The sequence below is a fragment of the Gasterosteus aculeatus genome, chromosome 4 (assembly GCF_964276395.1).
Source record: "Gasterosteus aculeatus chromosome 4, fGasAcu3.hap1.1, whole genome shotgun sequence".
In the NCBI taxonomy this organism is placed as follows: domain Eukaryota; kingdom Metazoa; phylum Chordata; class Actinopteri; order Perciformes; family Gasterosteidae; genus Gasterosteus; species Gasterosteus aculeatus.
In genome coordinates, this window is record NC_135691.1 from 31955526 (window position 1) to 31969576 (window position 14051).

Here is a 14051-nt window from a genome sequence, read left to right on the forward strand (position 1 = left end):
GAGAACGTTTTTTTCTGTGGTTTGAGTTCTGTGGTTTGAGTTGCTCGTGCTGTTGATCGACGAGCTCAACGTCTCATTGTTCCCCCTTTTCCACTCGCGTGGTTTTCAGTTTTTCTTTTGAAGAAGTCCCTGGTCTCATTTCCTTCTCATGTGAAAAACAGTTTTTTCTGAAGAGGCAGCTCACCTACGCACCAGACGCGCGCAACCTGTCCGAAAGCTGCCATGTTAGCGGCTGCTCGGATCCCATCACTTCTCACACCAATGCTTACCGGAACACCACCTGGGCACGGCGCGGCGAGGAACACGCCGTCTCGAAGGCACAGAGACTCACAGCCGGGCGGACGGGTGCCAAAAGCACCAGAGCCGCGCCACCTGTCGCCCGCCTTCTTCAAAGACTCACACTTGCACCGAGTCGCCAGCTAGAAAGTCACCTGCGTGCGTTGAGATGGTCTCCGGCAGCAGTTGTGGTTTTTTTTTTTATTCCCTCCAGCCCCTTAAAGTTCAGCCGAATTGACTTGTCGTGTTGCATGTTGGGAACTCGCGCGTCTTAAGGGGGATCCACGCCGGCATCTGCCCGGCATATGGGAGCTCTGTAGGGTCATCCCGACATGCACGCCGCCACCCGCCGCCTTCTGCCCACCAAAACCCTTCCAAACGCCCCCCACCCCCCATTGATGAATCCCCCTTTTTTGTTTCATATTCTCCTCCAAACCAACACATGATCCTCTTCTACGCTTCTTCCTCGTCTGTCTTTTTCTGACAATCCTCAAATCGTTTCTCCCCCCCCCCCCCCCCGTCCTCCCACCCCAATTCCTGCGAGTCATCTGCTGATGAGTTTTTCTTCTTTGCGCCGTAATGAACTATTATGCCTCCCTGCTGGAGCCGATAGAAAAGCTGTGAAAGAAGCATCCGGGACCGGATCCGGGGAGCTGTTGAGAACCTGAAGGCAGTCGTCATCATCATTGTCGTTGGTGTTCAGCTGCACACTGATTGGCTGTTGTGCGACGCCCAGCTGAAGGTAGCAGAACAGCGGCGCGGCGGAGGACTCTTGCCGCGGCATCTTTCAGAGAATTCTTTGGACGGGGCCATTTTTCTTAAATATTGCTTGAGCCTCTAAGCCGTCCTCCACCAACCTGAACCACTGCGGCCCTGATCGCCCCCCCCCCCCCCTCCCCCACCCCCCCCCGCAAAGCCCAAATGGCACCGCCGGCCCTTTTTTGTCCCTGAAATATCATCGTCCAATGTCTCCCACATGGGGGGCGTCTGCCCGATGGAACCTGAGGTGTCATATCCCGACTCCTTCCAACAACAAATCCCTCCTTAAGTTGGCTTTGCTGGATGATTTGTGCAGCCGCTGCACTTTTCCCGGGCCACGCACGGCACATGAATCCTCAGACCAAGCGGTTGCACAAACCCAGCTGCAGGTTCCGTAGCGCCCTGGCGGTGCCGTGCGCAGCGCAGCTATCAAATCAACCCGTGTGCTCAAGCTAGCTAAGCAATTAAACGGCCGGGCCCCATCCACACTTGACAGTTTTAACATCTGGCGTCCTGTTCTTCCGTGTGTGTGTGTGTGTGTGTGTGTGTGTGTGTGTGTGTCATAGTGTGAAATCCAGCTCAGCTGCTACTATAATAAGCAACAATACACGGTGCACAATTGAATCCATCGCGGGAACACGATGAGTCATCGTATCTGTCTCCTTCTCTTTGTTGAGTTTTTCCTCTCCGTGTGTTATTTTCATTTTTTATTATATTTCCTTACTGCTTATTCCTATTTTCTTTTCTTTTTTTCAGCTAATCCGAATGCAGCGAGTTATATTCCAAATCCCCAGATGACTCCCTTTCATTTCAGCGTTGACAGAGTGTGGATGTCCAGGGTTAAACGTGGTGAAGGTGGGGTTCTGATGGAGGGCCGCTCCACCATAAACCCCTCCCCTCCCTGCCCCTTTGCCCTGTGACTCATCCCCGGTTCATTCAATGGGGCTAAATGGCGTTTGTCGCTCAAGCGGTCAATAAGCTGGACGTTGCCGTCCTCCCGTCTCGTCCTCTCCGCTCGCTGCAGAATGTACACGTCACTTCACGCATTACTTTCGCCCGCTTCTCGCTCCTGAAAACAAATGACATTTGTGTGTCACTACTGATAAATGCTCAAAAGGAACCGTTTGTGTGTCACATTTCTCATGTTCTGATTCTTTCTGTATAAAATATACGAGCAAACTGTAGTTCAACTACAGACCCGAGCGGACATACGTTCTATAAAAGAGTCTAAATAGTTTCCCTTCTCTTTCCCCACCAGGTGACGGAGTACCTGAACAGTCAAGAATCCGCCAAGAGTGCCCGGGTAAGTCTCTTCATCCCAAACGTCTACTCGTCTCCCCCCCCCCCCGTCCCCAGATCAGTCCTAATGGTCTCGGCTTGTCGTCCTCTCGGTGGGGATCGTGACGTTGCCAAAAAGTCCTCATTGTCCCGTCTGAAAGAAAGTTGGGTTCGAAAGGGACCGATGAAGGGTCAGTACACAGGGCTCCTGCGGTGGAGAGTACATGAATGCATCACAACCGAAGGAGGCGGAATACAGTGTCAGTTTACAAAAGGAAATCTATGTTTTAAGGAACAAAGGCTGGTGATTTTCTACGTCTGCTATGAAAAAAAAAAAAACAGTAAAGTGACATTAATGAATCTTACTAATGAGCATTGCCTGTTTGGACAAAGCCTGAGCGTCGATAAAGTTTATTTACATGAACATGCTGCTGTAAAATGTTCGGAACAGAGCAAGAAGAAGGAAGTGTGAAGAGTGTCGTTTGCTGTTTAAGCTGCACGTCCACAACGTTCTTCGGCCTTTTCAACCATCCGCTCGGTCAACAAGGAGTGAAAACCGACTCGCATCGACGTTTTCTCAAAACAAAGAATGTCAGCGGTTCTGATCCTTTGACAAAAATAATAGATGTCCATTAGCAAGCGTCCCAGCCCATAGGGAAGCGTCTATAAAGACCCCCCCCCCCCGTCATTGGCTTGCATAACGAGCACTTAGATCCTGTTTTGTTTTTACTCATGTAAATGTCAAAATCCCCGCCGTGCCCCTTCAGGCACCCGGCACGCTCACAGGGAGCCAGTCAGAGGTGCAAATCGGCTCTAATCACAACTGCAGCAACTACCATGTTTTCAGAAGGGGGGGTGGAGAAAATCACACCCAAACACCCCTCCGACTCCACAGTTTCTACTGCATTTAAATAAGCGAAACCACGCCGGATACTTCCCCAAACTTTGCCAGTCGCATTTCGTGCGGGCGATATTTGGTTAAATGGTGACGATGATGATGCTGCAGGTTGGCCTGTAACCTTTGGACGTTGCTTGTTGGCTTTTCTCCCTCCTACTCATTTTCGTCGCACCATTTCTCACGTGAGAAGGTTATTGAATTCCCCTTCGAAGAAAGCGGCAGAAGAAGCTCCTTTTTATGTGGTTGTTTGTGATGCGGCAGTCGATGACGTCTGTCTCCCGTCTTCCCCCACAGCTCAATATTTGGCGCTACGGAGACTTCCGTGCAGACGACGCCGACGAGTTTGGCTACAGGCGTTAAAAAGGGGAGAGAGAAAAAAAAAAAACGACGCCGACCATCCGATCAACACCATTCCAAAGACCAGCGTGGACGGCGCCTGACGCATCGGACAGAAGACAGATGACGGGGAAAAAAAACTAAAAACGAAACGACAAGCATCGACTCAATCCTCCTCTTTATTCGACATTTCATCCCTCCAGTTCAGACTTCTTTTCTGCTCCTCCCTCCCACCCCCTAAATAGCATGCTACATGCTAGCAGTGCTAAACGGACCCCTAGTCATGCAAGAATCACTTCCCATTCATCCTTAGTTCTTCCCGACGGTCCACTGCCAGCTGAAGCATTCTGCACTATTGCCAATCTGTGTTATTTGTCATGTTACCTTTTCAGCGGACTTCCCGTGTGAATTATTCCCGCTTACTTCTGTAGAGGAAGGGACTGCTTGGGGTGGGGGACACCTGACTTTTGCAAATAAATGCTTCCCTAATGAATTTCATGTAAATGTGAGGATATGTTGAAAAGTGTAAATGGGTTTATTTTGGAGAGATGCTGCAGGTGATTCCACACAGACAAAAAAAAGGATTATTTTTGTCTTCAGCGTGTATCTGTGTGATGCCAGTTGCAGATGTTTTTTTTGCGGGGAGTGTTTTGTCGTTTATTCACACTTATGACCAGTAAAAGCCGATTTCATCTTTCTTCTTCTGTAAAGTTTACATTCTAATAATGGTTATGATCGTGTCCTGGGCAGCCTCTCTTTCTGTCTCCGAATGCCACAGCAGATACCGTGTTTCAATTTGTTTCCACATTATGAACCTCTGCATTCTATTGAAAATCTGCTAAATAAAAATAAGCAAACCTGAAGAATTGTGGTGTTCTTTTTAATCATTTTTTCCAATGAATAGTTAATAGATTTTATTTGTGCCATAATACAAAAGCATCTAGCTGCATATAACTCCTGATAGTTATTTCTGAGTAATTCTTTGCCGGGATTCTGAGACTTGTTTCCTGCCCCTTCTACTTTCTTCACTATTGCGCAAAACATGTTTTGATATAATTTAAACATCGAAAAGAACTGACAGCAGAACTAAAACACAAACTGCCTCTTCGCCGATACAATCAAGCGTGGAATAACTGAACTCGCTGCGTGAACAGGTGCACCTCTTAACTCCCAGCGTACGACAGCTCGGCGGCAGGAACACGCGCCTCAGGAACACTAATCAGTGCCGGAGCTCACAAACCGCTAAGCGCTCCACTTTGCACACTCGTCACTAAAGGAAACTTTTCAACAAACCATTCCAAGATACTTTAAGGTGCTTATAAGGTACTCTCTGCTTTTTGTGGAATACAATTTTCTTTTAACATTTATAATTGAAAAAATTACGCTGGAGACGTTGAAGCATCCACAGTAACGTCTCAAATACTGTGGAACCAAACTGCCTCACAATGTTACTACAAAGTTAGCACGTGATGTACCATCTAAAATACCAACAATCGCTCATTGTTCTCAAAGTAACGTATAACTATGTTCATTTTAAGATATAAATGAAGGAAATAAGGTCTCGGCCTCTAATAAGCAGCTGGAAGCAAAGTGCTAAATGTGTTACGACACAAAACAAACACTAACCCTTCAGGCCGAAGGTGTTTACCTACAGAAGACCACAGACCTGCGATTCAAAAAGCAAATGTTTAGGTCGCAGCAGGAGAAATCTAATCAAAGCTTGCTTTTTCCTTTTGGTCTGAATTTAATATAAAAAAGCAACTTGTGGTGTGAACAAACAAAGGCCCACTTGGTTGTTCTGGCACTAAAGGAGTGACCACTGAAATGAAATCTTCCGCCAGAAATTAAAAATGTAATTTTAAATACAGAGCCTCTGCCTCACAGACACGTTTTTCAATTACACATGACGGGAGTTTATTTGTGCCATCACGAGCAGCGCTCTGGGTTCTCCATTAACACAGTGGGAACTAAATGCCGGGATTACTATTCATGACTGCGTTTGTCCAGACAAAAGTTTGGTGTACTCACTCATTTCAAAGAGAAAGTGTTTTCTACCTTTTTGCTTTGTTGCTTTCCTGTCTAAGCCGATGAAATAGCCACTCGCGCTCGTTACAAAAGAGGCAGAGTGAAGGAAAAGAAAGGACGTGGGAGACGTGGAAGGCCGTCGCTGAGCTTTCTGGTTCCGTTTGTCAGCCCGTCAGCGGCGAAACAATGGCCGCCAGACGCAGATCACAAAGAGCCGCTGTCAGCAAACCGTTATTATTTGATGCCACCGGCAACCAAATAAAAAAAATCTGTCAACAATTAAAGCACTAAGTGTTACCGTGTTAGACTTTATGAGACGTCAGACAGGTCCTTTTCCTTTCCCCAATTTGTCAAAGTGTGCTTGTCTGTGATCTATCCGTGTTTACGTGCTGCAGCTGCAGCTGCACATTTGCTGCAAACAAGAAACAAACGAAACATCCATCTGAATCATTAACACACCCGGGGAGAGGAGAGCGCCTTTAAGCACGTCTGGGGGGTTAAAATGTGCGGTGGACAAAGATAATTTTATTCCATTCAGAATGTCAATCTGCTCTGCTGAATTGTTTATTGTTCATGGAACTAAATTTGAAGCCGTCTGCCTGAAGAAAAGAAAAAACGAGCTGAGTCCCGTCGTCATTATTTCAGGGAAAGGCATCCTGTCCGTCTGCCTGTAGACGAACTCCGACCTCTGAATTACCAATGAAATATAAAGCAGTCGTACACATGCTTCTGGTTGGTAAAACAAGAGCTGTGTACATGCATACTAATCAATACATCCTAATGTTTATTATACAATAGTCCTAATTATTGCAGTCAGTGCACAAGAAGCAAACGTGTCTGTTTTTCTAATTATCTTATTTGATACGAACGAAACTTCCATTGTGAGAGTTTTGTCAGGTTTTCCTCGAGCTGTTTCACCACCAACCAGCCACAGTTAGTCTGATTCCGTTTCAGCAGTGAGCAGCTACTAAATACTGTTACTGCATTGCATTATGGGAGAAATTGGCCCATCACAACTAAAAAAAACTCAACTGAAATGTGAACAAACTGCATCCTCTAAACCGAGCGGCGTGAACGCATTTATTTGTGGTACCACGATGTCGCGTTTTGGAATATTTATCTCCCTGCCAGAAATGACCTCTAACGCCAGCGGGTCCTGGAATAAAGTGGCACATTTATCCAGTGGTGAAGTCAATCCACAAACCCAGTGAAAAGGAACCCGAGGAGGCAACGAAACCACTCCAACAGTCGAGGTTCGGCCTGAAAGCTGCTCAGCAGATGCATCAGTTGTAGCTACCAAGACAATTTGTAGACAACCTGATGATCAGCAGTTAAACACGGCCATTTGTTTCACGGTTTATCCGTCTGATTTAGTAGTCGGGCTGCAAGCTGCTGCTGCTGCTGCTCAACTTCAACAAAACACGTCTTTTTGGGCGCCGCCGTGTTGTGATCATTAGTTGATCTGCGTGACGCCAACTAAGAAAAAGCTTCCGCGTGGCTTTTAATACGGTTTTAAAAGGATCGTGCATTTAATTGTAAGTATTGCTCAGCGCAGTGGAAAACAACACGCACGTGTGTGGTCATTCTCACGCGTGAAGGCTTTTGGAATTGGATTTCTTTTTGCTATTGTGGATTTTTACCTTGAAGTGCCTCTTTGTATTAAATTGCTTTTTGACTCGCAACTATTCAGCCGTTCTAGTGACGTCTGTGTAAATGTACCTTTCGTTTTTGTCCTGAGAAAAGAGTTTTTTCTTTAAGGGCAATTTATGGGACTTAGAACTTTAAAAGCGACGTTTTCATTGGTGTTTTAATCACCTGAGGCTAAAGGTCACCGTTTGTTGTTGGCCCGCGTGTCTGCTGTGGGAAGCTTCCCCGTCACTTTGTCGCACTTCCTCTGCAGCTCTAAAGAACTACGAGTTCCTCTAGTTGGTATTCTGTGAGTCGGAGGGCCGGATGGCTCCAAAAGGGAAAGTTCTCACTAATCCTTTTCATTAAATAATGTAAATATTAGATTCCAGCCGGTGATACTCCCAAAGTGTTTGCCTTTCCCAGTCTTACCAGTATATTTCCAGTGAGCCGTTCAAACCCACAGTGTTATTAAAGCAGAAGGTCCTCGATTTGGCCCCTGGGACTCACGTCCACTGTTAATGCTCCCAGTGGGTTTGTCCCTCGCCTTATCGTCCATCATATTTAAATAGATCCATCCCTGGCAGTGGTCCTAACTGCTCCTTGAAGTGGATCTGTTAACGTGACACTCGTTATTCCATTATAATGTTAATGTGCTCTTTCAAATACACAACGGAGGGAGGGAGAAGCTGGTTAAGCCTTAAAATAATCCCTCAGAACACTGCGCAATAACAACTCACTTGAAGAATTCCTACCAAGACGCGAGCCAGAAGCCAAGTATAATTAGGTAGACGTTGCCCACAATATATAGATTTATGTGTAATTCTTCTCAGTTTTCAGTGTAATCCTGCTTCTTAACATTTCCGCGCCCCAGGCTGTTTGTTTCTTTGAGCTCCTCTTACAACTGCATTCCCTTGTAGGTCCCAGATGGCGACGGAGTTATTGTTAGTGGGCAAAGGAGCGGAGATCTGATCCTGCAGTCAGTTTTAATTGAGGCCTTTTAGCTTAATCACGAGGCAAAATATAGGATTTGTCTCGAGGATCATCCAAACTTAATGCGACCAGTGAAATGGTGTTTGTCAAACCAATCAGTCTGTTTCTTCTTGTAAGGTTTACAAAAGAGGGCATTTGTTTGGATGATACTGGAAATGCAGTTTGAAGACTTTTCAAAGTGCAGCCGACTATTCTGTCCTCAAAGGACGCAGCAGCAAAGGAAAAATGAATACGATTCTGCTTGGAGAACGAACATGAAATAGAGAAATAGAGACGGAGCTTTGGTACTAAAAAGAACGGTATCACGGTTCTGTGATTGAAAGACAGACGCTGAGGCTGATGTCACATGATGTGTGTGTAACTATTGTGCTTTGTCTTCACCAGTGTGTGTTCAGTTCTTTGAGGCAGCATTCCAATATTAAGTTATCAGACATGCGAATGCATCTTGTTACCAAACATCACAACCAACATGATACTTAATAGTGAGACTGAGCCAGTTTACAAACCATTTACTGACACTTTAATAGAAGGTTCACGCCAACCACAATAAATCATTAATGTCTCGAGTCAAGCAGTCAACAATACGGAGTTTAAAAATGTTAAATGTAAGTAAAAGTATGATCTCTAGTTATTAGTAAGTTCTATTTGAATCCACCAACACTAGCAACCAGCTAGCACAATTTATGAAACCAATAGAGTTTAATGAAATCTTAAAAGATCCTCTTCATTAGACAACAGCTCTTTTATTAAATGATATATCGACAGGCTGTTTTGCAGTATTTCTTTTATAATATATTCCAATAAAAAAAGTTTCAACTTGGAAGTAAGGTACCAAATTACTTTGCTGGGCATTAAAAACATTTGTTCGTATACTACATTTGGTTGTATATTCATACATCAAAGGGACTGAAAAAAGGAAATAATGAGAAGAAATAAAGGTAAAAATAGAGTCATGGTTTGACAACATTAGAAATAAAAACTATTTTAAACTCACTATACTTGTGAAATTCAAAGACTCGCTCAACGACATTTATTACTTTTCCTTCCACTTTTTGTCAGCGCCAAGGAAACGATTCAATCATTTTTCTGAGCTTTTGCTCTAAAGCCCTTATTTTTCTCAGGATCCTTTGTGAAACTTTTGAATACTGTTCATTGTTGTTGAAGGAGCTAATTCAGAGCTCATTTCAACTTTACATCTTTAATACAGCGTCTACTCAGCTTCAATTCAATCAATTAATCAAGCATATTCATTGCTAAATAATATCTCAAAGCGGCTCATTGGTCAACAGACATCGGATTAGAGATTAGAGTGTCCATGACACCTCGTGGGGCGGCTTAATGGTCCTCCATCTCCTGGGTTGGACACTTAGGACACATATGTGTGATGAGGGAGGACTTGGGGGAAGGAGACGTGGTGGAAGCCCAAAGGAGGCCAAACACACACATGCTGAGTAAAAGCAGCGCCCGCTCTCCTCTGCTGTCTTCTCCTTCCCCACCTTGTTGGAGGAACCCCTCCACTGAAGTGACAGCACACACCAGAGGGCGCGAGCCTCGTGGCGCCACTCTTCACTGGCGAGCCGAGCCAGCGCAATCTGAGTACGGGACACGCATTAGAGGAGCATCTCGCTCAAGGACGCGTAAACCTCCCCCCACCCCCCTCCCTCTCCTTGCCCTCCAGCTCGCACACACGTGCACCATATGTGTGCACACGCATGCCTCCTCTCCCACACGGGCCCCCGGGGGGGGGGGGGGGCATCGCTCGGAGCTCGCATGTGCTCGCCACTTCCCAGAGCCACCCGAGGGACGCGGCATTGTCAAGTGGCATGCCGGTCCTCCTTGCTGCCTGCTGTGGTTTGGCATGTTTTCCGTTGTACGCCCCACTGCTCTGGGGGGGGGGGGGGGGGGGGGGGGCTGCTGCCCAGGAACACGCCCAACCCCCTCCTGCAGAAAGAGACCCCCTCCCCCTACTTTCTCCCCCTAGAGTTACATGACAGTTCTTGTTTTTAACTGTGCCAGCTGCCCGCGAGGGTAAAGCCCCGCAACTCCAGGGAATGCGCGTGCCGCGGCAGGTGGCAGTGGAGGACGCGGCAGGTGGCAGTGCAGGACGCGGCAGGTGGCAGTGGAGGACGCGGCAGGCCTTGAACTCAGCGCGTTAGTTGGGTGGAGCGTAAGTGCAGCGTGCCGGCACTGCGCTTCTATGGTACTAAGGCTTCTAAGTGTGACCTGAATGCAGCAGGTTTGTAGATTTGAGTGTTTTTGGGGGGCATTGAGCTCTCGGACCGTAAAACATAACGACGGCATATTTCCCCGAATGGCACCTTACTTACTACAGTAGACAGCAAATGCTAATGTGGTAAATAGCAGACGTGTAGCCAGAAAAGCCACTTCCTCTACGGTTTCCCATTTGAGACATCAGTCACCACGCATTGGCAGTAATGTGAGGACAAACCCTCCATTTGTTTGAAATAACTTCTTGTTTATATGACAAAGAGTGTATCAGCATTTATCTTGTCATTGAGGCTTACGCCTAATTTTTTGTACTAATGCCAACAGCTACGCTGTCAGGATGTATGATCGACTGAGAGCCAGGTACCAGCCACCAACTGGGGATTTGTTTTTTAATTGCCAGTTTTTACTTTAACTTGATACTTTTATACAAATCATATCAGTTTGACAAAAAAACAGATCAAGAATTCTCCCCCGTTCTCATTTTTGGAAAGAACTGCAGCTGGTCATGTTTTTTTTTTTTTGTAAATCCTTCGTAGCTGCAATGATCCCCCACTCTATCCACGTTTAATAGGTATTCACCATAGCAACAGGCGATGCTGTCAGGCGCGCGTTGACATGCACACGCAACCCGTGGCTACAAAGAATCTACATAAATAGACGATCCACCACTTTGTCTGTTTCCTGGGTAACACCAGGTGATTCTCTGAGGCAACCTCCACCCACACAGGAGGTCTGCTGCATCCTTCTGCAAGCGCACGCACACACACACACGCAGGGTCTCATTAAGGGAAACAACAGATAAGCACAATTAATTTCAACCTTGATTGGTTCAGTTTCAAGTTAATTAAGATACATTTCAAAGTAAATATGTGAAAGGTCCTTTTTATGGGATCTAAATGTGTTTTTCACCAACATGATGAACAAACAAACTACACAAATTCCTTATCTGACATGATTGAAAGACGTCAGCAATTTGAGAGGTGGGGAAGTTGCCTGCCAGCAATGCCAGCGCTGAGAAATTCATCATAATAATAAATGAATATTTGCACAGGAAACTGAAAGAAGCAATGATTCCTACAAAAATGAAGGGTGTTCATTGGCATGGAGGTTCTCAATGTTGCATTTTAGGGCTTATCTATCGCCATAGCAACAAACGTTGTTCATGCAAATCCAATCAGACAGAAAAAAGATTCAGCGGATTTTGGTTTGATTGTATTTGGGGTCTTAAATAAAACAAGTTTGGCTGTGACGATATCTGGACAATGTCTGCTATTGTTGTGGTCGCATGCTGCAGGGCCGTGTCTTCTGTCCCAGCAGGGAGCGTAAACAGCGCTATCACTCTGATCTATTGATTAGATCATTGCTGTTCTCTTCTTTAAAGAGCAACCGGACACTGGGCCTAAAGGTAAGGTTACGCAACCCCCCCCCCCCCCCCCCCGGTGAAAGTGTTCTCCACCTTTGGTCACATCAAGCAGCTCAGATGGGTGGAGATGTTAGAATGGTCGACTTCTTACAGCACGTGTTGCCCAATGATGTACGGCTAGAATGTGTGACCTCTGGTCCCAACTGAAGTGCATCAAATTGGCTTTTGTTGGTTTCCTAGCTTTAACAGGGATGTGCGCGTAGAGCAGGACAAGGAGACGGGACCAGAGAGACGCCACAACGTCTCACAGTCCACCACGCCTTTCGATGTCGGAGACGAGAGAAAGTTAGGAGAGCAAACACGCGTCCCACTTCGATTAAAACACCGCCGCTCTCTTGTCTCCACTCGTAAGCCGTGTCCGCCTGCGGGGGGCCGAATGAGCTTCACCCTAATTCAAAAAGTACACAGAGGCTGTTTTGTTCTTCTTCTAATGTAACAACGTCATCAACAGGTTCGTGTGGGGAAGTGATTGCTGAATAACCCACATCCCACTGTCTGGAAAACAAGGCGTTAGTTTTTATTGTTGAATCTGCATCTCCTGTCCTCCCTCAGAGAATCCTTGGATCTTTGCCTCTTGATTTCTGACATTAAAACTGTCCCCTTGCCATTTGTTACGCATATATTAGCCTTTACGTGATTGATTGAATTAATACATTATTTTGCTGTTTTTAATCTGCTTAAAAAGAATTGCCTGTAGGTTGGGCATGAATAGGAATTACCCGGTGGGGCATAGCTAATTAGCAAGCATTAGCATATGCAAATAGGGCCCGCTATCTTGTGTACAAAATGTTGCTTATGATAAACACAAGCTAATCACTTTAACAACTTTAGCGGTTTAAACGCTGGTAATTGCGTATTGTTCAAACAGATGGACGTAATTTACTGGAAATGATCAAGGTGGGGGGAAAACGCGAGATAGTTGAGTGTGTTTCGTGTCCACTCTGGTTCGTTTGAGCTGCTGAGCCTTTGAAAGGAAAAGACTGAAAAGGGAATAAAAGATGTTCTCTACCTTAGCACCAGATATTGGTGTGATGCAAGTTGAGATTCCTTTTGCATAACTGCACCGCATAGTGACGCACGGCGCAGACCTTATGAAAGCTTCGTGTCACGATGGTGTGAGAAAATACTGGAATTAGCGAGGCCAAATGCGTAAACACCAAATGCCACGTGTGAGAGGCGTCCTGACGCACATCACGCGTATTTCAAAGCAACCGTAGCGCGGTATTGTCCTCACAAAATATAATAACGATCCAAAGTGTTTCATAAATGTGATGGGAAATCCAACCAGCGGGCGTCAAGTCCTTTTCACCAGCAATATAACCAGCTGTGACCTACAAATCTCTCCGTTCCAATGCTTCAAATCCATATTCCCACACTCGCTCTCCCCGCGGGAGAACAGTAGCCTACTTTTAAACATTATTAAATATAAACAGGATCAGGCCATAACCAAATCAGACCTGCTGTTGTGCAACAGTAAGTCATTCCAGCGCAATGTTGAAAACTGAACGCACGGCAGCAGAATTATCTTTTTAGATGCAAAAGGAGAGTGATTGAAAAATGTAATCAGGAGATGCACCGTGAGAACTTTAGTTTGAAAGTCGTCTCCCTCAAAGTCGCCCTCTCCTCCTCCCACGCCGTGCACGTCAGACAGCCTCGTAGCTCTTTTCCACAAATGCCTTTGTCACGTGTAAATAAAGCTGTAACCGACGTTTATTCAGACCTGTCTCGGGAATGACAAACGGCCACCACATTAACAAATAGATGAAGTCGGCGACGTTTCCGCTCCGAGCGTCCGCAGGGCGAAAGACGGCGGACGCATCGTGACACCGCAGACGTCCTCTCGTCCTCGGAGAAATGGCTCACGAAGAAACAGTCATAGTTTATCAGTGGAGGGGTTCGTAGTGAAGGGCCCCCGCGGCACGAGAGTCTCTGTCCTCAGAGGTTAGAGCTTTGTGAATGACAGTGGACAGAGACGGGGACCTGCGGCAAACTTTCCAGTCTGGAGATGGCAACGGTTTCACACAACACACACACACACACAGTTTCTCCACAGGGTGATTTAGAGATAAACTTTGTGTCTCTCTGTTGTTTGCATGCTCCCACAGTCACTCATTTTCTGCAGGCTGCCTGTGCGTGTGTGTGTTGGAATAAATGCTTGTATGTCTCTCTGAGTCACGCTGTGGACTTACAGAGAAGATAAAATCGTTT

At 46.0% G+C, this 14051-nt stretch overlaps 1 protein-coding gene across 1 annotated transcript in view; it reads left to right on the forward strand.

The window, feature by feature from the left end:
- snd1 (staphylococcal nuclease and tudor domain containing 1) overlaps nt 1-4410 on the forward strand; it is a 113349-nt gene extending 108939 nt beyond the window's left edge. The window contains exons 23-24 of the mRNA XM_040172875.2: nt 2294-2338; nt 3506-4410. Coding sequence (XP_040028809.1) covers nt 2294-2338; nt 3506-3571 — 111 coding nt within the window. The 3' untranslated portion in view covers nt 3572-4410. The remainder of the gene's footprint in view (nt 1-2293; nt 2339-3505) is intronic.
- The last annotated feature ends 9641 nt before the right edge of the window (nt 4411-14051 follow it).